The following is a 27,903-nucleotide window of genomic DNA, read 5'->3' as shown; positions in this document are numbered from 1 at the left end:
AAGTTCACATAATGGGATAATTAAGATTTGAAGAGCATAGTTTTACACAGTAAATAAACATAGTGATAAAGTAAAATTCAGACAGACCACAAAATCACTAAAATATTTTTATTTGTAAGTAAAACATTTACAGCTTTGTTGTGAAAACACTTTTCACAATTCTAGATGTGGAAACATTACTAGTCTCACATTGTGATTTGTGCATTTACTTCATATTCACTATAGGTTTAATGATTACTGAGATGTTGGTACATTCCTCTTACTTACATACTTTGTTTACTCTTGTTTTATTACCCATAAACAATGTTTCATTGATATATTTTTCAATTATTTAATTGTCCCATACATAAAGACAATGTCAACTTTTATACTACACGAACATTTCACATCTGATAAAAAATTTTAAATAAAAATCTGCTATTTGTGCTATATTGCCCAGTACCAAGGTTTCTACACTGAACAGGAAACTACTATGGATGAAAATAATGCTTCTTATTGTGTCCTATCTCTTCCTAGAAACAGAGAATTACTAGCATGAAGTATAATGAGCTTAGTTTGGGAATCGACTGAATTCAGGTTTGTACCTGGAGGCAATACCTATGGACTCCCAATGACAAGTGCCCAACAAATTTCCAAACTACACAAAATGGAATGAAAGGTCTCCTATGAGTCTGACTAGGCAACTGGTAAAGGGTTAAGAGTTCAAATGGTAAAGACAAAATCCCTGAGCATCTCAATCTCAATGAAGACTTAAAAAGTAAGTCTGGCCTACCTTCTGTGTGCAGTGTATGTTGCTTCACTACCAAGTTGAGCAGAAAATGAATGAGATTGCCACTACAAACGAGAGGCTGAGAAATCTCATTCCAAGGCTTATGAATAGCATAGCAAAAAGGAAAAGTGGTCTAAAGTGAGGTTCAGACACACAGTAGTAGTAGCTGATTGCTTTACTCATGTTTATGTTATTGTGTGACTACTGTGTGTAGTTTGCTTACTTCTTTCAAAAGTAACACTGCTACCATTTGCAACATTCCCGCTCCTTCCCTTAAGTGCCTACACTGGTGGAAGAAGATGATAGTCGGTTTTTCAAAGGTTGGTCATCCTAATGCTCTTTTCTACCTGGGGCCACAGAAAAAAGAAAATGAAGAAAGGGAAGGGCTCAGCCACAAACAGTGACAGACCGAACCACAAAGTAAGTGACAGACTTGCCTCTGAAAAGGGGGGAGAGGTTATGGGCTGGGAAAAATGGAACAGGAAAATTGCACATCATGACAGTAGAATGAGTCAATGGTGTGTAAAAGAGGCATACTGATTTCCAGAGTTAATGTGGGAAGAGGTGGCATGATGTGTTACAAAAGTGCCTGAGAGGAGTCAGGAAAAGAATTCTTCCTTTTGAGTTCAATGGAGAGAATAACTACCTTGTGGTAGAAAGGAAGGTTTTTTGTTGTTGAATAGAGACTAGGTAAATAAACTAAGTTAGATTACTTGAACTTGCAACTCTACCAAACCTAACTACCGTTTGCAATCTCTCTCTCTTTATATATTACTGATATTGTAATTTTATGTATAATGACTTGTTAAAAGATTAATACACAAAGTTAAATATTAAGTAGAGTAATAGAGTATTGAAACTTCAAATGCAGAATACAAACATTCTAAGGTGTTGGAGGCCGGCAAAGGGAGCAGAGGAGAAAAGGATAAGTTGATGAAAGCTAACAAAATGCAACTAACACAAGATTCATGATGACTGATGCATAATGATTTTGTTTAAAATTCCTGGAGCTAGCTATTTAATATATAAAAACCTTATGAATAAACATTTGTACAAAGAAAGGCGACTAGTGTATTTACTGACAAATCAGGATAGCAAATAAAATGCAACATAATCTTCAGTAGAAACATATTGACCAATGCAAAAAATTATCATCTACAACTGTTGAAGTTACCTGTTCATTATGCACGTAACATAAAACAACTCTTCTGATCAGACATTTACATAAAAAAAGATGTCTGGTATGTATTGTTACCTTAAATTATGATTATTAACCTTAAAGTACAACAGTTACTAAAATTAGCTTATAACATGTTTTTCTCATTCTTCCTTTCCACTCTCCTGACAATTGATTCATAATGCAACTGCGAGGTTTTCCTCATGTTACACCTTTCAAACCTTTTTACTGTCAATTTCCGTTTCAGCACTGAATGACCTCATAGGTACCCCAACGTTTGGTCTTTGGCCTAAATTCTATATTCTGTTCTATTTTAGTACACTGCTGAAAATATTAAAAAAAAATGTTACTGCATCTCTAGATTTCTAAATATCCTACCATATATTATGCTCTATTTTTTCTAAGTGATCAGTTAGCTATTGTAACTAAATTCTGAATGGCTTTCAAATTAACCTAACACAGGAATATCACATCTGCTGTAACAATATAATGTGCATATATTGGGTATTATTATTCCACTCTTAAAGTTTAATTAAATTTTCTGGCATTGTCATTTATGAATGCATAATTTTCTTATTTTTTCTGTTTTTCTCGAGTTCTTTTCCAGCTGAGACCCTCAATCTGTAGGCTTCAAATTCTAACAAAATAATGGTAACATGGTGTGTGAGTTCTAACAAAATCATGATAACATGGTTTGCAATTTAAGGGACTACCTTTGTCTGCCATCAATTTTATTACAGAGAGATATTTTAAATGTTTTATTCAGTGGTATGATTTGACAAATCTGAAGTTTAAAGAAAAACCTTATTTCATGCCATATAAACCTATGCTTTCCAAATACCTCTACTACTATCAGACAGAGTCAGACCAATCTTATTTATGATGCAGGCAGAGCCTTCTCATGAGTGTAAGTCATTCCATTTTCCGTTGGTTTATTACCGTTACATTAATCTAGAGGCTTACAAAGTAGGCATCTAATTCTATAAATAACCTATATGCTCTGAAATAGTGAAATTGTTACAAGTATCTCAGTTTGATTGCTACACCAATACACACCCTTATTTTACAGATACATAAATATATTCATTGAACAAGGAAGAACATGAACCAAACTTGAATGCACCTGAGGTATTTGTATGTAAATGACAGCCATTTCACATGGGGGTTACAGATTATGAAAACTTTAGTTTATACAGTTTACAAAAGTTAGCATATAAGTATGCATCTCTTGAATAAGAGCCTCAAACCTGATCAAATACCATACTATGAAAGATTTAGTATTAGTACACCACTAAAGGAAACCCCAAATATCACTACAGGGAACAGCCTGAGAGCACCCACAGTAAATCATGTAGTGTACAACATAACTATAGACATCAAGTGGTTACAGAAGGGCCCTCAAAATGATATAATATGTGGAAATTACAAACTTAGCTGCCAAGGGCCTACTAAATACTATAGTAGTTTACTATTTTCTTGAAATGATAAACCAGTATTAAGTTCCAAACTAAGCTCTTCTATGTGAGAATGCTAAACACGTACATTCCAGTATCCACCAGAACAGTGCTCAATATATTAATCATTAAGAAATTAATGCTAAGATATGTTTAAATACTGTACATGCAAAGAATGTAACAGGAACACAGTAACAAGTATAGTACGCATAAGAAAAAAATTACCACATATAATCTAAAATACAAAATCAAACTATTTATTTACTAATTACCAAATATATCTGACAAAAACAAGAACAGTATCCACATCAAAATTAGAGATTTGGATTAAAAAAAATTATTACAAGAATAAAAGAAAGGGAATAAACAAAGAACTGATCAGCTTGAATGAAAATAAGTGCATATTTGCCGTGACTGCAAACAATATGAAGCCATCAAGTGATTCAAAGTAATCTTTACCAGCTGTAAAGCCTAATTACAATTTTTACTGGTACGATTTTGCAATTGTCAGATGTTATGGATTTTTACAAAACGAGGGCTCACATGTGTATCTGACTACTGTACTTTCTACTAGAGTAACAAATTTACAAAGCAAGGGCTCATATATGTATTTGACTACTGTACTTTCCCCTAGAGTAACAAAATCCTGAACGCAGAGTACAATTTAATGGGTCTAACCAAAAGCACCTTGACTTTCACAAACATTACCTGTCTTGTTAGCAGAAGCCCATCTTGAGGTAGTAATACACTTTATGACAGTACTTGTTGTAACATTATATTTATCTAAGAAAACTGTGCTGAAAGCTCTTCTAATGATTTCATGAACTTTTCCTCAACGTCACTGCATACCTTAGTCCAAGCCAGTGGAAGGTGAGTTGATGCAGGTACACGATCTGGAATGCAGCACCATTCAAAATAATACATCTACAGCTTTTAAAATTACTCACATGTAAATTTACAAAAAAGTGGATATGAACCTATATCAGAAACATACCAACACAGTCCATTTCTTATGCTGTAATTTTACATATAAATAACTAAAATTTAAGATAATTGATGGAACATGATTTCTTAAGATGTTCTTCAACAACAGATAGGACATATTTTCATTCGTAAAAATATTTGCACTTAAGCACGCGTCCACTTGAGGTGCCACTCTGGCATGAATGATGTCAATAATTACATTATTATGTAATGTTGTTCTAGGAAGAAAATCTTTTTGTTTGTAAAGGATATGCAAAAAATTTATTTTTAAATAAAGAATAACCCACAGAGAAAGAAAAGGCAAGAAAACGCAGCAGTTTACCCCAACACGGAGCATATGTGTACATATATGCATACATACACATACAAATCAATGTGTACATATGTATCCACATGCACACATACACAGATTGAGACACTGTAGGCCAAGAAAAGTTCTGAGGCAATGTGGCTGAGAGGATGACCAGGCACAAGCTAGTGTCTGGATGTGGATGAAGGTGCACTTCTACGCTCTCTGCCAACATCTCATCCTCTTCAAAGATGAAGAGGAACACCAGCTCGTGATGGAAGGTCCTAGACTAGGGCCACCGTTCTGGATAGTCTGACAGATTAGTCAAGGGAGAGAACCAACTGAGCCTCTGATGGAAGTCTTGTTGGAGGTTGGTCATGAACTCTCACAACTAACCTGCAACTTCTCCTATAGTTTTGAACTATATGAAGGGCCATTTCAGCTCTGAAGACTGAAATGGAAGAAGAGAGCCCGAGGGGGCAAAAGCAGAACCTAAGTGTTCACCTGGAAACACATCAATCTACTCCTGTAGAAGAAATTATATAATTCATCTCTAGCATACGGGCACAAATCTTACAGTACAGATGAGTCAGTATTCTGTATGAAACACCAAACCATTATTTTAAGCAGCAAACTTGCACACTTAATATTAAAACTTGTAAAAAGAAAATAGGCTGCCAGAGCAAGAAAAACAGATTAATGTCTATGGTGTTTAAGTGCATAATGTACTGAACAACCACTAACACAATAATTAAAATAATCAATACAAAGCTTGAAAACTATATTGCTCCATGACCACAGCTGTGTCATGTCTTGTTTCAACAGCAGTCCAGCAAAAGGTACTGTCCACAGCCAAGGGAGTGGTTAGGTCCCCCTACCCCTCATCTAGCACTAGTTAACTACCTTCTTACCAAGCTTCAACAACTGGACTATCTGTCACTGGTACATCCATATAAAAGATGAAAGTTTCTACCTTGAAGGACAAAGGCCATGTTAAAGTAATGGGTTTATGCTGGTAAATTTAATTTCCTTTAAAAATGTTACTGTTCCCTCCTTTTCAGTGTTTCCATTTACTCTAGTCAAGTCTTCAATGACCTGCTACTCTGCTTTCAAAACATTTTATTCAAGATGATCACAAACCTAACTTCTTCAAGTGTTACATTCTCCAAAGTCCCTCTCTCATATCAACAACAATGCAGACTCATTCTCTTACCGCTTTCATATACTGTACAGTCGACCTCCCATATTTGTGGGGGATGCATACCACTAGCCGTCCCCCGTGAATAGCTCAAATCTGCAAATACTTAAAACCCCTCTAAAAATGCTAATAACTACCTATTTTGATAGTTCAAAACACCAAAAAAACCTCTAAAAATGCCTATACCTGAATATTTTAATAGTTTTATCATAAATTGTGCATTTAATCACAAACATATGAAAATACAGTAATTTGTGAATAGTATTTCCCTATGAAAAATACCACAAATAGGTGAATTTTCCATGAATAATGTGTATATATGTTCCAAAAGTCAGTGAGGCTGCAAATCCGGAACCGAAAATAGGCAGGGGTCCACTGAATTGTAATCCTGAGCAACTCTTGAGACATGACCTATCACATTCAATCCTTACATCATATGAATTTCTAAATTTCCATTTTTAAATACTTTCCTCCTTTCTGTCTATCACCTCTGCTACCTCAAAATTTTCTTTCCTTATGCAGTTCAAAGCACTATTTACGGCACTCTGACATGCATGAAGAAAGAAAGGAAGTTCTGAACTGAACAATGTAACTGGTCAGTTTTCTGAAGACAAAGGTTCATAAAGCCTACAAAGACAATTAATAAGCAAGAAAAATGATCTACTTGATCCTCTTAATGAGCATACAGTGTACTTCACTATACCAATACCTTGGAAAAATAATCCTGACTTCTGTAATTCAGCACTTGGAGAGATGGCCAACCAGACTGCTGTATCTGCGCCTTCTTCAGCTGTTCTTAATTTATCCTTCATCTGTCAATGAATATAAAAATCTTTTATAGTCATTTGAATAAAAAACTCTACATTACGATGTAAATAAAAATCTGTCTCAAAAGTCTTTTATAATCATTTGAATAAAAAAAATCTATATTACGATGTAAAGAAAAATCTGTCTCAGAAACCATACAACTCTGAGCTACTGCAAAATGTTAAAAAGCTCATTTTACTAAAGTTCAGGATTTAAATCTTAGTATCATTCTGTACCTCTGTAAGAATATTCATAAATTCACATATCACAAATAAACCAATTCCAATGAATAGATGTGATTTTAATTTTCATGAACACCATAACAAAATCTTTGTTTCTTTTAGTATTCCATCAAGTTGAAACAAAAAACTTACCTTGTTATAAAAGTCGGGCATGGAGGATCGAACAGCTGGAGTGTCAGCCCATCCCGGATGCATGCATGAGAAATGTATTTCTGGATGTTCCAAAGCTAATCTCTCTGTCATTACAACCTGTTCAATTCATGATATACAGAATCACTCAGTTAATATATCAAAAACCTTTCATTTTTATCACAGGCCCATTAATCATATATATGCCTATGTCTGTGCCCCCAATACTCCTTGGCTCACCAGCCTTTTGTCTATATGATCCTTGGGGTGATGTTCAAGTCAAATTTTACTCGGTTGACCGTCAATAAAATTAATTAACTTTTTAGGCCTATATCTAAGATATCTCCCACATTCTTGCCTTCCCCAGCATCAGCTAAGACACTAGCTAGGTCTCTTCATCTTCGCCTGTGCTCTTATATCCAGTAGTATGTTTGATGAGTATCCACATTTTTATTATTTATGAAAAAGCTCTGGTGTTTAATTTTACATCTCTGATTAGGTGAGGTGTTATAAATTGCTGTATTTGGAAGGTAATGTTATCTATATTCACTGGAAAAATTTGAAAGATTCGGAGAAGTTATTTCAGTGTGGTACCAATGTCAGAAACATATATATTACTTTTCAAAGTTCACTCTATATTTGTTAACCTTTATGCATACTTCACTTTTTCATTATTAATATGAGCACTGTAGATTTATGTAAAAAAAACTGCTAGTTTATCTGAACTTAGTTTTAAAAAATGACAAACTTTTCTGTTTCAGACAATTTTGTTTTACATTATAGTTGTTGCTTAAATAAATATCTATTCTTTTATAGACTTTTAAAAATACAGCTATATGGTACCACGAGATACAGAAAACACATTTACCACCACCAGTAATAATACTGTTACACACATAATAGGTGATGCATTGAAGAACTAATTGCAATGCCATAAGTTTGGATGATGCAATTGTCAGGCCGACCTAAAATACATTTTGTGAGAACTATTTGCCTTTTATTTTAATTACCACAATTGTATAAATCATTATGAAAGTTATAAATAGCATCTGCTGCCATAATTTCTTTTTGGTGTGTTTTTTAATATGTTTAGAAACTTATCCTTTGTATGCAGACATAGAGGTGTCACTGTCATTGATATACAATCTTGATGTTACACCAGTCCTCACTGTTTCTAGAACTGCAAATTTATTTTGATATTCAACTGCCAATGCCTTTTGCTCTTCCTGAATAAACATACACACAAACTCCTTCCAATCTCTCTTTTTCCATTCCTCTGAACTGAGTCATGAAAACTTAAGATGTCCAGTCCACACCTCTTGAATTAATTTTCTACCTGTTCTAGCTTTCCAATCTGATTCAGGTTTCTTAAATTTCAATTTCATATCTTCAATTTATCCTTAGTATGCTTTCAATTACAGTAGTATTCTTTCAATCTGAACTGGAAGACTCTTAGCACCCTCATATTCCTGGAACTGGGAATCTAAATTGTGCCTATATATTTACAGCAGAGAATCCACAGAGGATTCATAGGCTAAATAAACTAAAGAATAGACAGTTCCTTGTAGTGTACAGCTCCCAGCTGACTGAGGCCAACTCCTATTGGTTTTCAATCAAGGTCTTCTGCCAGGCATCCAGAGTTGAAGCTAAGAAACAAAGCACCCAACCCCTTACTGCTATCACCCTCCTGCTGCCAATGATTTCTGGTGTTCCTCTTGAACAAGGCAACAATTTTTTACTGTGCATCCTTAATCAGGTGTTAATATACAATGCAGCAAGTGCTTGTAATATACAATGCAGCAAGTGCTTGTACCCAGAGTTCTAGGCCTTAATCCAAGTACTGTGCTACCATCTTTGCCAGATGGACCTGGTACCCACAGAGGCGCTTGGATGCAACTCCCTGAAGGCACATACATACCCCATTTACCAAAGTAACTATGATGTGATTTTACACTAATGAAATATTTTTGTACATCATCCTACATGAAAAATAAATTATTTTCTGTCATACAGTATATTAAATAGGCATAAAATGACAATATCAGATACAAAGGCTAAGACAGAAGAAAGTAGGATAGATTTATGGCTGTCATCTAGTTAAACAAGGGTCATTACTATAAATCTGAAAAATGCATATTTTGAACAGACACCCTAACATAGCTAAAAATACACTGTACTGGTTAGTCTTCTTTGAAGTAAGAAATTTTAAAATACCTTTAGAGAGGAATGCTGTAAAGATTAAAAAAATAAAGATATATTGTATGTATTTTTCCCTTAATATGCTCCACCAAAATTAGGGTGCAACTTATATGCTGGTATACACTGTATGATAGTCGAATTGAGTGGCGCAGTGTAATAAGGTGCCAAGCGCCGTTTTTAAAAAATGATAAAAACGCATTTAAAGTTTGCCAACTATGAAAAACGCTTATAAAAGAAAAACCAGCCAAACGATTTCTATGAATCATACCTCATTTTTAAAGGAAATTTATTCGCCTATTACATATGCAAAAATCATTATAGTATGTTTTGTCATTTAGCGCCACAACCACAAAAAGTGAGGTAATGTAAGATTGTAAAGTGTTAATGAACACAATGAAAATGTTTTTCATACGGCAATTAAAGCATGTTTTTGTGAAAACAACCTAAAATATTTATCCTAATAATGCTCTAAAATTATTATTATAACATATCTGAGTAAAATTTCCATGAAAATATTATAAAACAAAACAATTACCGTGCAAAAAAACAGACTACATTACAGAGTATTAATAACAGAGTAATAACTACAGCAACAATGTTAAACCAGGTATAAAACTATTCAATAATAGTAATGCTGTATAATCATTAAAGATAGAGTAATAAGAAAAAACTATTAATAATAAGAGAAAAAAATTAAGCGCCTGACTTTGTCAAAAATTTTATAAAACGGGAAAAAATACTCTGCTTATTACTAATGAATAAACAGCTGTATTGAATAATTTTTATTATTGTTATAATAATCATAGTAATGATAATAAGAATAATAATAATAATGTTAGCAATAATAATAGTAATAATAATAACAATAATGATAATAATAATAATAATAATCATAATAATGATGACAACAATCAAGATAAACATTTTCATTATGATTGTCATTGTTCATTAATATTATTAGTATCATTAGTATTATCATTATAAAAGTATGGCTGTACTTACCAGTCTCCTGACTAAAATCCGCTCCCAAAGTTCTCAGGTTAAAGGCTATGGTTTTTATTATTAGTTGTGGTAGTCAAGGGTTCTTTCAAAGGAGTTCACATCTCCGTCAGGGAAGGTCATCATCATCATCGGCGGTGGCACTGGCACTTGCTTGACTGTCGACCACAGATCTGAGATATGCCTGGGCCGCCAAAGGAGCTATGTATGGGATTAGGTCTCTCAAATCCTTGGTCTTCTTTGGTGCAAGAGGAATAGGGCTATGATACTTGCGAGTTAAGGGAACAGCACTAAGGTCAAACACCTTGCTTGAGTATTTGGCTCTCCCTTTCATGAGCCGAACACGATGCTCATCAGCTGTGTCATTTACATTGTAACTGACTTTAAGTGCAAATCCCTCTGCAAAGCTGGCATCATAGACAATAACTCTGGCACTCTGCAATGATGCTGTCTTAGACTTACGGTTTGTTATATGCGACTGAAGAGCTTCCAGTTCAAAAATGTCTTTCTGTTGCACATCAACGACGTCAAAGCCCTTTTGATAGCACCCTTGATAAGCTCAATGTAATCAGGCTTGCCAGGTATAGTAGTCTCCCTTTTCAGTCTTCTCTCTATGTTACCAAAATGCCTATCACAGGGCATGTATGAATGACCTGGCACTAAAAAAAAGTGTTCAATCCTGACGAATTTTTTCATGTGCAGAAGTCGCAAGCATCCTAGAATTACATTTATATTTTTATTTTGACCTCCACAATTATTGTCAGAAAAGAGTATCAATTTAGTGTGGTTCTCCTTATGATGATGGTCAATGTAGTGATTAAGGCAGCTCATAATTTCACTAGACCCTCGTTTGGCAGTGACTTCATCCCAAATGTACATAGACGACCTGCGGCGTCTGTAGATTATGAATGCAAAAGTTATAGGTCCACAACTTTCGTTTATAATACGCTACATTAGTGCTGAGCTTAGGAGTAGGAAGAGTTTGCTGTAAGTCGAAGCAAAGAGCCATGATGTCCTCATTGTCATCATTAAAATCATCAAGCAGCTTCCGACCTGTTTCAGCAAGGTCAACATGTGCTTTAAGGTCACGATCAATGGCCTCCACAACCTCTGGTGGCGCACCTAGCTGCTTAGAATTAGTGATTCTAGAATTCAGTTTATCACAAATGTTGCACGAATCAACAACAGGAGCTGCAAATGCAATGTTATACTCGTTTCTAAACACTGTAGAATAGTAATTAAACGACACTTTTTCAACATTTGGATGGTCACTGTTCATAAATGCACAATACAAGTCGTATAATTTCACTGTCGAAAGATTCGAATCCAGATACAGACGTTTAGAAGTCGCACGAGAATAATGAGAGGACATTGCTGGCAACATCTGGATATGCTTGCGCACAAGCTCGGGGCTTTCTCACCCACTATTTTTGAAGCCGTGGGTTTTCGACCTCGTTGGTCAGGCACTGTAGTTTTCCCCATTGTTACTTTGCTTAAAGCAACACTAGCCCTCTTTTTGCCAATGCCAAAAATTGACAAAACCCTGCCTACACACTTGGTGCTCAGTAGAACCATACATTACAGTGTACACAACGGTACATGAACGCTTGGTTTCGTCTGCGGGTTTCTACGACGTTTCACTGGCATACGCGCCATGAGTTTCTGTAAATAAGCCGTTTGGCCATCGTAATTTCCTATGTCCCAAAACTCTTTAAATAGAGCCTCTATCACTGGCATTGTAACTTTATCGAAGCAACGATCACGACATGGGGCCAATTTTACGTTCTTCTATTTGCTTTTTAGCCACATCACTGTAATCGCTTTTCCTTCATTACGCATTTTCTTACGAATGGATTGTTTCCAATTTTCTGGCCTTCGTTTACGCTTTACCAAACCACTACCACCCTCACGTGGAGCATCATTAAGCTCATCTAGTACTTCACAATCACTATCAGCATTGCTGATATGCACATCACTACGCTCACTGATATCTTGGCTATCTGCCATGATGAAAAAATACCGCAATCACTGTTATTACACACGTAAATACGAAAAATATACGAGCGTAATCGAGAGCGTCTAATGAAAACAAACACACAGATGGGAAGGCGGGAGAAAAACAATGTGATGCTCCCAGCCGTGCGGATAGCCAATCAGAATCCGTGAGCCGGGTTAAAGAGAGGTTTTGATTGGTCCGTCAGCACGCGTGAGTTAAAGAACACTGACAACCCCACCCACGCCTCCTACATCCACCCACGCACCTCCACTGGTTGCCGCTTGCCTCCTTTTATGACGAGTCTTATGATGTAGCAGTGAGAACTCGCTAAGGGCGAAATTTCCCTTTGTTTTGCATGGATTTTCGAACCTTTTGCCAGTAACATAAGTGGACAAAAGTGTGTACAGGATAGTGCTGTACTTTAGCTGCTCGCTCACAATAAAAAAACCAGTTCGGCCGCGGTGGCGCTTGCCACCTTGTTACGCCGCGCCCCTCAATTGCATATCTGCACAATAGGCGATTATAATCAAGGAAGCAATGACATTCATAGTGTATATTATAATCAAGGTAGCAATGACATTCATAGTGTATAAAATAAGGGGATCCTTATTGTAAGTGATATATTATATCAAAAAACACTTGCAAATACTTTTGCTACAGATAACTATATTCAGATAACAGTGTACTGTACCACGCAATTAGGCCCAAGTAAAACGAGCTTTTTAAATACTAGTATTCTGAATATTTACACTGTAATCTGTCTATTGCAGTACTGCATTTGGTCTCACCTGTTGTCTCTTATTCTGAGCATAAGCCATGGTGCCATCAAATGGCTTCATCTTCTCAAACTGCAAGTCATCAGGATTCAGCTTCTGGACAAGCATTCCCCCAGATGTAACTGTCACCACACGTGGCTTTTCACTCCTTTATGAAGAAAAATAAGTTTAGTACTGGTATCTCAACACTCATTAAGCTGTAAATAGCTGTCATTCTGGCTTTACCCTTGAAAATGAATGAAGAACTTGAAGTATTTTACCACATGTACTGGTGTTACAAGGGGTCTTATACTGAACATTTCTAAAACTTGACAAAAACTGTTATACTACAATATTACATATTTAAGTGAAAGAACAACTGAATTGCTTACTTTTTCAAAAGGGGTAACAAGGTTCTTGTGAGAAGATAGGTACCAAGTGTATTGGTGGCAAAATTCTTCTCTAAGTTATCTTCCACGAGTTCCCGCTGATTAACCATACATCCTGCATTGTTTACCTGAGGAAATGGAATTAATAAATGGCTGTTTTATACACAACTCTAAAATTACATCAAAACCATCAATGATTAAACTTTTACAAGGACACTGTACAATGTGCAAGTGTTTTATTTACTTTTGGCACTAAAAGACTGTTCCCTAACTCTGAAAAGGAAAGATCTTTTATAAACAGCAATCCAGTTTTCTATTCTCATAAATTTCTAGAGCACCACTTAAAATATTTTTACTTCAATTTTGCAAAAATAACAATCATTATCATCATGAGCGATATTAAATCTTCCCTTCCTCTTGTAGGATTAAACATATAAAATGTGTTCTCTCCACTTTTCTCTATCCTGTACTTTTTCTGCCTGAACTCCCATCAGTTTCAAGCTGCCGGTGCCTTTGCTCTTCAGAAAGAACAAGAAGATCTATCTGCAAAAATCTGTTCCAAAATGCAAGCTGACTCCCAAGTGAGGCTTGTTTGGAGAAGGGACCAGTAACACAATTGTGTGTCTTCAACAGCAAGCATGCCCACAGGTTGGCAGACTGGTGGGAGAGGAAAGACAGTGCCTTTCTTTGCGACAAACATCATTAATACTGCCCTGGCCTCAGGAAATTACTCACTAGTGAAGGCACCACTGCAAACCAAAATGCATTTTGGAAGGACATGCCAATTTACTCCATAGATCCAGCTTTGGTAGAAAGGATGGTGTAATTACATCCAGCTCATAGGCTTGGCTGCAGTTTCCTTCATGACCCAGAACCTCAAGTGGGAGGTCATTCGTATGCTTGCTGGCTGATGAAACTACTATAGTTTAATCTTCAAAAGTCACCAAAGAAATGCATTTACAATTTTGGAGTTTGTAAAGATTATGTACCTGTACACAGCAGAGTTTATGACAAGTTGAACAAGTTACTATGCCACATGAAGATGTATTCACAGCTTTCAGTCCAAGGATCTACTGGCTATTTCATGATAATGAACTGATAGTTCTTCATTTTCTATTAATTAATGTGCTACTTATCTCTTTAGTAACCAACTTTTAAATACTGTACTAATATGGACTTGCATGCATATTCCCCTAAAGGTAACCAGTTAATACATATATGGAACTACATGCTTATTCCCCTGAAGACAATGATATTTTGTGAAGAGCATATCCACTATTTCCAAGTAAATTTCCATACCCCAAAAAGTAGCCATGCTTTCTTATGAAGATCAATATTTCGTATGCTTTTAAATCATTGTATAGCTCCTGATCAAAACAAACCATAGCTTTCAAGGTCACAAAATTGTGATAGTCAATCTTAGAGTGAGATTCTAAAAATAAATCAAACCCTGTTGTAGAAACAAGCAGCTATGATTTGATATTCACTTTTAAGAAGTCTATTTTCCAATTCTCTATTTTTATATTATTCACCGAAGATTCGGGAAACTAAGTTCACTCACATAAACTTGCAGAGTTCAAAATGTTTTCGATAAAAAATATTCACATTCACACAAGCTCAGCTGACTTGTTTTCAAAAAGAAGGTGTCAAATACCTTAATAATAGACAAAACTTCATTCTAAACTCAAGTGTCCTATACTGAATGATACAAATTTCATCACCACTTACCAAAACATGGAGACAGTCGCTAGTCTTTTCAAATTCGCTGGCAAACTGGTGCACACTTTTCGGCTGGGATATATCCAAAATATGCACAAAGACATTCTGTAATAATTAATACATATCAAACAAGTCTGCAAGCACTGGAATTTTCTTAATAATTCAAATTTACAAAGAAAAGTACATAATATGATGCCTAATGTCTAAATAACCTATAAAAAGCAAATGTAATTTCAAGGGAAGAAATAAACATTTGCCTTCAGCTCAATGAGAATAATTAAAATACTCCATGCAATTGCCAGTTCTGTCTTCTGAAGACATATTTATGTTTTTCTTCCCTTGTAATGCATATGATGATTTGAAGAAGCTTGCCATTATAGCTCTCTCTTTTATATGATATAAAGAACACATCCTGAAGCATGTACACAACATGACAAAGGTGAACGCATACAAACATACAAAAAAAGAAGTAATAACAAAAATGCAATAACCTTATGTACTTTGGAAATGAAACTGTCACTTCGTACGATGATAAAACTACACATTCACAAGATTTCATGTCTCTAAAAACAAACCAGAGTTTTAGAGGAAAATCCCCCATTCAATGGGAACCAATGCAGCAGAGGCCAGCATCATACTAACATGACAATTGACAAGGGTTATATTATAGAGGACAAAAGAATTTGCTGAGCAAGTTAAAATTTACAGATCAAAAAATTAGTTTTCCTTGTATAACCTTGACCTTCACCCATAGTTGATGGTCCAAGTGATGGATAGGAGGTATTGGATATGAAAGAAAATCCAGTAAGGAAGCTGCCCTTCAAATGTGAGTTATGCCTTGTAAGCTTCAAAGGGTAGAAACTTCGAAAAACTTTAACCTGCTGTCTAAATATGCTTAAAAACTTGGGGGTCTCACAATAGCTTTCTAGACAGTCATCACAGTAAGCTAAAAAATATAAAAGCAGAAAATTTCCAGTTTGCTTATCGAGTTTAAAATATACTACTTCATATTAACTTCTGTGCTGTAAGCTTAACAAGACTGCAAGATTAAATGGAATTATTGTATGTTTCTATATGCAAAAATATTGCAATTACTACTGTAATAAACTATAAAAATAATTTTACCTCATTTCCAGACGTTTCTACAATTTCTTTCTTAGCCTGTTCAGCAGTAGTAGAATTACGACACACCATGTGAACCGTCCCTCCGTGCTTTGCAATTTCGGTAGCTATGCATTTCCCAATACCACTGTTTGCACCTGGAAGTTGAGCAGATTATGAACACCTGAAACCTTTTTATTCACATTTCTGGCATTTAATCAGCCAACTTCTGGGAGGATAGTAACTAGGGTTATGTGTTACCTTCACTAGCCTTTATGCGAGAATGTTTTCTTATGGGGGTACATATTTTATGAACTTTCTTCATTACCTTCTGTCCAGACCCCATTCTGCTGGGTTCCTAACTAGTCCAAGTGTTAATCTAGAACCATTCTCTACTGGCCTTTGATCTCTCACTTACTTTAAAAAAAAAAACTTCCATAACCAAGCAATTAGCTTTAACCTGAATTAGGATAATTATCACCAATAACATATTACACTAACCTGTTATGAAATGATCACCAATAAAATATTACACTAACCTGTTATCATATAGTGTCGCCCAGCGCAATCCACATCTAAATCATTTTCTTGGAAATTCTTACTGGCTGCCAGATATCCACTCCTGAAGATGAGACATTTCATGAAAAAGCATATCCACAAAAACTAGATTTTCAAATATGATAATAAAAAATTAGGTAAAACTTTAGTTTAGTTGCGCAGCCTGATTCCCACCAGTTATCGAACGGGACAGGTTCCTCATACATAAATAGACCTAACCTTTCCTATAATGCCAGGTCCTGACCTAACCAGATCTTACCTACCTAACCTAACTTAGGGGGACCTACCCTGACCTGGCTGGGGTTCTTCACACACACCCCCTCCCTCTGGACACTCCCAAAAAGGAGGTAACCTGTCCCAGTGGTGACTGGAGAAAATCAGACTCACAACAAAAGTCAAGTTTTACCAAAAATTATGTAGCTACCTGTGCTAAGTAGGATCCATGATTAGCTATATACTATACAATATACAATACAGCAATTATCATCTCTCACTTACCCTCATTAATAGATTCAAAAGAATGGTAAGAAGGGGTAAAATGTAGATTTGGGCAATGTCTCTACATTTGGGCAATGTCTATGTCTATGTTAGCTTAATCTTGCAACTCACAAAACTACAATAATTGGGTATTTTCAAGCACACACCAACAGATATAAAACAGAAACCCATCCAGATCATTTACCCGACTCTAAAATGGAGGATATTTGTAGGAAGAGGAAGCTAGCTTACACAACTCAATTCATACAACCAAATCAAGCAAATAAGAGGGGAATTGGAAAATCTGAACAATTTTTTTGCAAATCTCTATTATTTATATTAATGAGTTAAATTCCTAGGGCAGGGCTGGGGACAATGCAATGAGTTCGGGATGATTGGGCCGTATTATTTTCGGCCGATGAACCTGTTAGGCCGTCACAACTTTGGGCCACACGAAGCTTAGGCTGTAAGACATGGCGGAAGCTCCTCGGGACGCCGTGTTTAGTACTAGCCCCTCAGGGATCAACGTATTATATACACCCATTTCAGCCGTTTGCCAATTTGGATGTTACGGCCTAAATGACTTGCGGCCAAAACGACCAGGACCCGATGTAATGAGGATTTGAAAGCGTCGGTGTACATAACAAGGCCTTAAGTGAGGTAAAAAGAGATTTCGTTTATCGCAAGGAAATAAATGTTGGGCGAATGACCATCTGACTATTAAACCTATGATCAAATGTTCATACTATCAGATACAAGAAGTCTGCCAAAATAGTCGATTAATTGTACGTGCGTTTTGAGTTTTAGTCCTCCTTTGTGCTAGGCCTATATGAATTTTTGCCCCTAACTGGCACCCTCAGTTGGGCTAGCCTAGGTTAAGGAAGGTTGGGTCGATCAGCATTTTTGTATAGTTTGCTTGCTTGGCCTTTTAACATCTTTCCTCTTTAATTATTTATGTTTTGTGATTGGTACCGATTATATTAATAATAATAATAATAATAATAATAATAATAACAATAATAAAAATAATAACGCCTTAGGTCTCTATTTCTCCAACTGCTTTAGCCTAGACATTTTAGATCATTTTTTTATGCTTTGTGATTGGTACAGATTATTACTAATAATAATAATAATAATAATAATAATAATAAATGAATAACACCACAGGCTTCTAATTCTCCAACTGCTTTAGGCCTAGCCTACTGTGGTTTATAGGCTGCGCATTTTAGATCATTCTTCATGTTTTGTGATTGATACAGATTAATAATAATAATAATAATGATGATAACAACAATAATAACACATGAATAACACCACGGGCCTCTAATTCTCCGGTTTACCTTAGGCCTGCTGTAGTTTAGGCGATGCATTTTAGATCATTCCTTGTTTTGTGACTGGTACAGATTAATAATGAATAATAATAATAATAATAATAATAATAATAATAACAATAATAATAACAATAATAATAATCATAGGCCTCTAAATCTCCAGCTGCTTTAGGCCTAATGTGATTCCGGCTATGCATTTTAGACCATTCACGTTCGTGCAATTCCATTTCTTTTTCATTTCCACTCCATTCATTCGTTTCTTCCTTTAATTTCCTCTAAAAAAAAAGCCTCGGTTCCCCAAAAGGGAACTCCCCATAGGCCTAATAATAACATAGGCCTATAAAAGGGTCGTTAACACAAAAACATGGCTGGACCAACATCGGTCTAAATTAGACCTAATAACTTTAAAAGATATATTGAGTTTACTCACTTTGTGTATTCTCTAAGTCCCTTTACGAACCAGACGGTATTCCGGTAGATTGACATTTTGAATACGACGCCCAAGGAAAAGTGAAATGATAAAAAATGGGCGTGTTCCGTATCCAACAGGTGTTTCGTAAGGGATTGCGATGTCACGCCTTCTCGAGGCAAATATGTAACCATTGATATAATATAATATATAATTGAGGCTGTTTTTATTTCATTTTGCTTATATTAAATCTCCTTTTAAACAGTTATAATAATAATAATATAATTGAAGTCACTTTGGACTCAGTGAAACTGTTTTAATCAAATTTTCTGTCCTCGACGGGATTGCGAATCCCTATATTATATATATATAATGGCATTTATTAAGGTTCATAAACCATAAGAATTATCAGTATTATCTTCATAATCTCAAAGCCACATATAATTACTCGTTTAACTTTTAAACAGTAATAATAATAACATAAGACTGAAGTCCCTATATTATATATGATGGCATTTATTAAGGTTCATAAACCATAAGAATTATCAGTATTATCTTATAATCCCAAAGCAACATATAATTACTCGTTTAACTTTTAAACAGTAATAATAATAACATAAGACTGAAGTCACATTGGACTCACTGAAATTATTTTAATCAAATTTTCTGTCCTCGACGGGATTGCGAACCCCTATAAGTATTATATATAATGGCATTTATTAAGGTTCAGAAACCTTAAAAATAATCAGTATTATCTTCATAATATCAAAGTTACTTATAATCATTCGTTTAATAATGATATTTAATCTTTAAAAACTGAAATTCACAATTTTGACGCGAGGCGAATTGCTATCGAGTTTATATATATCTATGCTCGAACATTTTGTTTACAAACATTTCTTCTTTTTTTATTCGTATAATATTTACGGATATATATCATTTACACACAAGAGGTCTAAAAGGAGAAGATATGATGAATCTTGGGCTATAAAGAAGTTCTAGAAACGACATTTATGCAACTAGAAATCATACAATCTTTTTTGTGATCAGGACTGAAAGGTTATCAACCCATAAAGTTCCCTTATCTCATTCTTCAAGATTAAGGAATTCGCTAACATTCTCGAAAGCCAGCATTAATCGAGCTGTGAACAATGGCACAGTAAAACAGTACTGATTTTCTGTGAATGAATTTCACACGGGAAAAAAGACGGAGATGGGGAAATGAAAGTGACTTCGTTACGTTCTCTCAGAGAGCCATAATGCGAAGGGAAATTGATTTAGTTGATCAATGGAGTCTCAGAAAAAGGGACGTGAAAAATTGTCAGTCGAGGGATTTTGTTCTCTCCTTTTCCTAAGACAAAAAATTCTTTTCATGGAGTGTCCCAAAATTTTCGTCCCTCTTGATTGTTAACGACCTAACGACGAAATAAGCTGATAAGCAGTTACGAGGGGGTTGGGGGGTGTTGGCTAAGGCAGTGTCACACTTAAAATTTTGGACTGAAAAATAATTAAAAAGTGAAAATCATGACAGTAAAGAAATTTAACCAATACATTACAATAAAAAATCCACAAGAGACGTCACAGTTCGTGCCCTGTCATAAAAAATTAAAAAGTATTCTGCTTCGTGAAAATGGTAATTAATAATTCTTGGTTACACCCATGGTACTGGCAGGTGGCTTAATCAGGTTATTTTTGCTAATCACTTCATGAAGTCTAGTAACATTTACATTTTTACCATTGATAGGCCTACTATTAAAAAGTTCTGTATTTCTAAACTATTTGTTTATGATAACAATCATCCCCACTGGTATTGGAAATCGTTTCGTGGAAGCCGAGAAAAGCTTACGTTTTAACAAAATGACTCATTTCAGCCTTTTGTTCATTTCCCTGTTACAGCAGAAACATATATACTAACATCTGCCATTATTTCCCTCAGATTTCAGCATGGTTTGCTTACGTCTGATACTGGAAACTCACCCTTCCTGGAAGATTGCATACACTTGATAACGAAGATCACGAGATGACCAGCTTGAGATGGCGTGAAACAGAGGTGGGGAGTGACAGTGGGAAAGACTGACCACAAAAGCCAGTGGTTTTTTCCTCAGGTTGTTTGCTGCTGTCATATCAGGTAACTCACTTTGTTTCACTTTGTTTCACTTTGTCTGGTTTTATGTACAGTCCTCCACAGGGATAATTCCCTCTCTGGCGGGCCCTTGTACGTTTTCAGACAAGGTACTTCTTATATTATTTTATAATTGTCTTTCAGTGTTTTCTCGTCAGTATCGTAGTTCCTGCAGAATGGGAGAGTCTTTGGTTCTTTTTAAATTTGCTTTCTTCTTGTATCAAATTACTCGATCAGTAAGTCTTGCTGACGTAATAAGAAGCGTTTCAAAACTCTTTTGATATCTGCTGCCGTGGTTTGAAACAATCCATTAGGATGGTTCCAGATGCGTTCAAAGTTTGGGCAGTGTCACGCTGAGTTTTTGCAGTGTTTATGAGACTTTTTTTTTTTTTTAACCTTGTCAAAGATTACTTACTCTCCTCTGAACTCGCTGGTTAGATTTCTTCATTCAACAGAATGAAAATTAATCCGATTTATCTCATAGAACAATTCATTGAAGCTGGTGATCGGAACTGCTGAACTCCAAATGTTAACTGTCTAGGACACTAGACCTACAGCTGTAGTCCTGCTAAAAAAAACTACAATAAAAACCTAATTTTAATTATAAAAGTCAGTCCACAGTTTCCACGAAAACGTTTATTGCAAACTTCATCCTATTTAAGCCGGTTAGGAGGAAAATTTCTCGATGAAAGTAATGCACGTGAAACCTAATGTCTGCCGGGAAGTGGGAACAACGCCGTGTATCAGTTACGTCTCGGCTGTGCATGAGTGTCTTGTTTCTCTCTCTCTCTCTCTCTCTCTCTCTCTCTCTCTCTCTCTCTCTCTCTCTCTCTCTCTCTGATCCTCCAACTCTCGATATCTCAGTCATCACATCCTATGCCTAGCGTCATGAGTGAAGGAAATTCAAGCGATTCAGAAGGCGATTATGATGACTCCTGCGAAAGAGCGGAAGAGTTTCTTGGGGACGATCCTGGGATTTTCGAGGAGAGCTTGGTCATATCCTTTGCTGAAGACATTGAAAATGCAGGTAAAACCCCTTCTCAGTTTTCACTGAAGATAATTTTGCTGTTTTTTTTTTTTATTTTGGTACAGTGAACTTATCCTAGATGAGTAAACTGTGAGTTCAACCATTTCAGTTAAAATAAATAGAATCATTGATAGTTACTTTTATTTTAATATAATTGTTTTTTGTCGCAGTGAATTGGCCCATTTATAGGAAGATTAGGTTCTAAACGAGGTTGATAGAATTCAAAAGAGTATCTTATTTATTTATTATTGTTTTTGTTGTATGAACTAGTACTGTACTGATGTCAAAGCAAGTTCAATGAATCAGATCAGTGGTTAAGACAAAACCTACAACTTGTGTTACAATAAACTACTTTACAACGATAAATAGATTACGTTCTCATTGCATATCTTTTCACGGACGATATCGGAAAACGCATGGAAATGGAGATATCTTTCTTTCAAAAATTATTTCCATTGCCATTACTGATTTCAATTCCCTGGTCACGTTAAGTGTTCCGTAATGATCACAGTTCAACTGCGTCATTGTATTACGTAGTATCTGCGATGCGCTCTTGTTATTATCTGTCAACTTACAGAGTTGACACGCATGGTCGGTCTAGATTCACCGCAGCATTTGACCGTGAGAATCATGAAGCACTTATCTGCGAGCTAAAATTATTGGGAATTGTCGGATCTTTTATCTGTATTCCAAGAGGGTCTGTGTTGAAGGTCAATCTAGTAACGTTAGTAAAGTCATTTCAGGCGTTCTTCAAGGTAGTATTCTTGAACTTTTGCTATTTATTATATTTATAGTGACATGTCTGACAAACATTGCACACGACAATGATGCCTCATCTAGGTCTGTCCGACCTTAGGCCTGTGATTGCAGAATCCTTAAACAGTGGCGTATGCTCTGGGATATGAAGCGTAACCACTTTAAAATTCAAAATATGATTAGTTAGTCGATCTAGAACACTTTTGTCTTGGCATCCTGATTTAGTAATTTCCAGGCTTCTCTTTAATTTTCTCTTCATTTGCACTTAGGGAAATAACGAGTGGGACAATGGCCTCCGATGAATACCTGTTAGAAATCTATAACTCACAATAGATAAGCCCAATAACCATTTGATCACAAACGTCTCATAAAACCAACTTTACGTGACTTACAAAAGACTTTGCTAGAACTTTCTTAGTTGAAATACAAGACATACTCGAAGTTTCTGCTTGACAGACAAAAAGTGAAAAGTCTTGTGTCATTCATAGTCTAAAATTCCATACCAAATAGATGAAGCTCCGTCAGAGTATTATAATTGTATTCTCATCTACTTGAACAAAAATATTATCTAGACTTATAGAGTTCAACTCAAGTTTATTTTTCCTAACAGAGACCTTCGGCAAGATTCTTATCAAGGAAAAACCTCTTCCATTTCCTTGAGTCGTGCAGTTGCACTCAGGTAAAGAGAAAAAAATGGTGATGTGAGCCAGGCGAAGGCAAGTATCTATTCTTGTCTTAAACGACCCTCGCCTCGGTTTTGTGGTTTCTAAAAGTGGAAGAAGATAAAAAAAGACCACAAGGCCGATGAACGTCATCTTTTACGATTTGATATCATTTACCCCCGAGGCTTTTGTTTTTGTCATTTATGATTTTAAAACGAGTTCAATAATACCGTAAGAAGGGTCGAGGCAGCAAGTCCCCACCCACACCGCCAAACATAACGCCAAAGCACGATACGGTCTAACGCCAAGTGTAGATTTAGGTATGTCCTAAATTGCACAAAACTGCAGGCTACACAGATTTAGTTTGACGTTTAGTACTAGGTAACAACTTCAAAGGTATTAATTAAAATATATTAAATTTTATTTAATACATTTAAAGTTGTTACTTAGTACTAAACATTGAACTAAAACTGTGTCGTCTGTACCTATGTGGAATTAACGTGCATATTTTTGAGCTGAGGGTGTAATTCTGCACAGGGTGTCTAGACCGTATCCTGTATCAGCGTTATTTTTTGGCAGTAAGTGAGCTCAAGGTCCTTATCATTCAACCATTTTTATTTTATTTTCAAAAAGAATCAAACAGAGAATGGAAATCCGTCTTCCCGGAAGACACGGTCCAGCATCGTATCGAATGCTCATTACCCGCCGCGTAACAAGAGTGACACGGACGCCGGCGTTGTTGTCTGGCGGGAAACCGTGGGTCACAACGAAGCCTGAGAGCCGCTGGTGTTGGTGAAAGAGTGTTTTAAGCGAGTATTTGTGTGAGTGTTTGTGTGTGGTTCTTCACAGCGAATCAATGTCACGCTCGGGTCGTGCTTCGAACGGGTATTCCGAGCTGAGACTTGGGGGTCTATTGACACGCATGATGAGCTTCACCTCTTATTAGCCTTGAATTCGTTTGCTCTTTATGACCACTCACGTACGCCCTATTTTATCTTTTCAGCTTATCGATTTCTGCTTTTTATTCCTTCGTCTTTTCAGCTTATTCTTTGTATCTGGCGAGTTCCCTTATTGCGCTTCCTGTTGATATTTTTTAAAAATTTCCATTTCTGGTGGTCCAAATTTCTGTTTTCCCATTGTATTTGTAGACAACGTTTTATTTGCCAACGTACGGATAGCTGTGCAAGACTGACTCGCTCTCTCTCTCTCTCTCTCTCTTTTGTACACACACACACACACATGCACACACACACACACTCACCAGGAGGACTTTAGAAACAAAGGATTATTGCAATCTTCTTGGAAAACAAATATCTCGCAAAAGGATACGCCTCGTATTGTTTATTTGCATGACGTATTTGTTGTTTTTTTTTTTTTTTTTTTTTTTTGTAGCTAGCACCGTCGATTTTTATCAACAGTATTCATAATTTTTTTTATTATTAAGAATTTATTTTTATTATATTATATTTTTTTTAGTAGTTAGGCTTGGCAGCTGAATTATGTTTAGCTATGACCTCTTTGCCTTATCGCTTCAGTTCAGTTTTCAACCGTTATCTGATGACTCCTTCGATTTTCAAAATACAAAAGCTGACTCAGCATTGTGTTTCATTCTGGGTTTCTCCCTTTTGAATACTTGATAACTTTTAAGTGATGTTTTTCCTGGACAAGAATTCATGTATACGCTCTTTGTGAGCAAAGTGCTCATATGCGCATAGAAAATGGAAATTCAGGGTTAAATCAAGAAAAACCACTGAGAATGGCCCAATGGGCAACACTGCTGACCAATTTTCTCATTTTATGTGAATAAATTATTGTTGTTGTGTCCCCCTTTTCTGCGTTTAACCCTGAATACCAATTTTAGTTTACGAAGGTATTACAGAAAATCCATCAAGAATGCAACAGTGAGAAGCTGATGGAACCAAATGCTGAGTCAAAGTAGGTAAAGATACAGTAAATATTATTAATTATTATAAAGTGCATTGAAGATTCTTTGGGGACTCAGTTTTGTGAAGCTGGAGATAGGCTATGCCTTCAGAAGTTTATAAGAACACCCTAAGAGTATACTGCTGAAGCCTTTTATTTCTGGTTCAAATGTTGGTTAAAATGTTATTGGTCAGTGGAGGAAGGACAGTTGGCTTCAACACAGACTGAACTGCAGACATTTCTCCTCCATTTTGCTAGTCTGTGTCTCAGAGCAGGGGGACTTCAGTAGCCTTATTTGAAACATTTAATAGTGTCATAGCTTACTATCCTACGTAACGATAATATATATATATATATATATATTTTATATATATATATATATATATATATATATATATATATATATATATATATATATATATATGTATGTAATTTATATATATATAACATATACCACTGGCGCGGTGGTATTTACCTACTTTACCCGTTGAAATTAATAAAACCAGCTTTCATTTAGAATTGTTAGCTGGCCTGTTTTTTGGGGTAAACCGGAAATCGAATAAATGAATAGCAATATCGGTGAACCTTTTGAAAACAAAAACCGCACCATATTCATATCGAGGTTACACCAGAATGCTGGTAATTTGTTTGAGTTTTTTTGGGGGTAAACCGGAAATCGAATAAATGAATAGCAATATCTCTGAACTCTCTCAAAAACTCTCTCTATTCATCTCTCTCTCTCTCTGTCTGTCTGGTAATTTGTCTGTCTGTCTCTCTCTCTCTCTCTCTCTCTCTCTCTCTCTCTCTCTCTCTCTCTCTCTCTCTCTCTCTCTCTCTCTCTCTCTGTCTTCACGTACATATATAATATTTTTGTTTTATTTGATGTAGATATTTATACATATATGTGTATAATAAATAAATAAATAAATATATATTATATATAAATATGTATATATATTATATATGCATATATATAAATGTCTATAGGCTATATATATATATATATATATATATATATATATATATATATATATATATATATATTATAAAAAGAATGTGGCTAAGAGGAAATGAGAATAGCGAAGCGCAAGATCTTTCTCATTAACTCTGAGCCATTTTGAAGAAAACTTTATACAGAAAAAAAAAAAAAAACATTGTATGTTATTTGCTTGAAAATGCTTACACAGCAAAGGCAGAAGATCTTCCACACCCTTGTTTTATACTTAAAAAAATCTCGCTGTTATATCTGTGGTAGAAGTTATATATATGTGGACATATGTGCGTGTGTGTATGCGTACATTTTATTGAGTACTGCAACAGTACGCTCTAACAAATCTAAGGAAGTGTTCGCCAGAATTCACTTACTGTACAAAGTTCATAATTGTCTACGACAGCTGACATGATCAATGAGATTCAGTTCATCAGGGAAGTCAGATTCTGTTTATGTCAGCGCAATACGTGAAATCTACCTTTAATGTTATTTATTATGATTTCTCAGCTATATATTATGTGCAGTTTTTCCTCAGGTGACTCATCGTGCATTCAGCACTTCTGTGGAGAGATCAGGTGTTTGAATGCGTTCCAATAGACCATTCCTGAGATACAGATGATGGAATTGTATAGATCCTGAGTATTTTTCCATTGCAATGGTGTTTGATGCTATTAATATTAACAATAAGACACAAAAACATCTATCTAGATAAAGTATTAGTGCAAAGTTCCTTCCGCATCTGCTGAAATGAAGAAGACAGAGAAGCAATTAGGGTACATATCTTTTGATGCTAAAACGATGTCAGGTATGACTAGTTGGACCAGAAAACTTAAGACAACAACAGTAGCAAGTGCTAACAACAGCAGAGAGTGTTATCAGCCTAAAAAAGTAGGGGAGATTGAACACGGCACAAGAGTCAAGTCAACCTTGGCGCGCACTCGGACTTCTTTTCAGTTTATGGTCTATAACTTACGAAATGAGGGCGAATGGCAGACCTACGGGTATCAATGGGGACCCGAGGGAGATCTAGAGGGACTATCAAGGGTGATCAGGACGGTAGGGAGTGGATGAATACAAAAGGGGGAGGGGGGAAGGGTTGGTGAGCGGCCGTGACCTCCGGGCGCGTCTGTGGATGGTGAGCTGTTATGGAAGACGCCCTCAGGGCTAATACATTTCTATACATTTCAATAGCCCGGAAGTTTCTCCGAGAGAGAGAGAGAGAGAGAGAGAGAGAGAGAGAAAAGTAGGGTAAGGAGGATTTGGAGGGGGAAAGGGGTTGGGAGGTACTTTTAGTCCTAATGACGGTGACGAGCACCTTTACATTTATAGTCTTTGAAGGCTTTGCATCCATAGAAACGACTTAGATGGTCCTTGGTATTTGAAAACAAAAGCTGACAATGTTACACAACGTTTCTGAGTTCGGGTTTACTCATTTTTCAT

The 27,903-nt window shown here is 35.8% G+C and overlaps 1 protein-coding gene and 1 pseudogene across 2 annotated transcripts; one reads left to right on the top strand and one right to left on the bottom strand.

The window, feature by feature from the left end:
• Positions 1-94: 94 nt before the first annotated feature.
• LOC136846180 (dehydrogenase/reductase SDR family member 12-like) lies at positions 95-21,223 on the bottom strand. Of its 2 annotated transcripts, none has more exons than XM_067117003.1 (9): positions 20,960-21,223; positions 16,747-16,829; positions 16,232-16,365; positions 15,116-15,211; positions 13,391-13,515; positions 13,032-13,167; positions 7,053-7,169; positions 6,581-6,683; positions 95-4,293 (listed from the first exon to the last, which is right to left on the bottom strand). In XM_067117003.1, exons 1-9 carry the CDS (start codon positions 21,103-21,105, stop codon positions 4,184-4,186), a joined length of 1,050 nt encoding a protein of 349 aa, XP_066973104.1. In that variant the 5' UTR covers positions 21,106-21,223; the 3' UTR covers positions 95-4,183. The 2 variants fall into 2 exon arrangements, with proteins under 2 accessions (XP_066973104.1, XP_066973105.1); XM_067117004.1 differs by lacking the exon at positions 20,960-21,223 and adding an exon at positions 19,004-19,328.
• Positions 21,224-21,786: 563 nt separating this feature from the next.
• The window catches only part of LOC136846183 (uncharacterized), a 68,940-nt pseudogene continuing 62,823 nt past the window's right edge, over positions 21,787-27,903 (top strand).

This window comes from Macrobrachium rosenbergii, chromosome 14, assembly GCF_040412425.1.
Source record: "Macrobrachium rosenbergii isolate ZJJX-2024 chromosome 14, ASM4041242v1, whole genome shotgun sequence".
Lineage (NCBI taxonomy): Eukaryota > Metazoa > Arthropoda > Malacostraca > Decapoda > Palaemonidae > Macrobrachium > Macrobrachium rosenbergii.
This window is presented reverse-complemented; position numbering and strand designations above follow the sequence as displayed.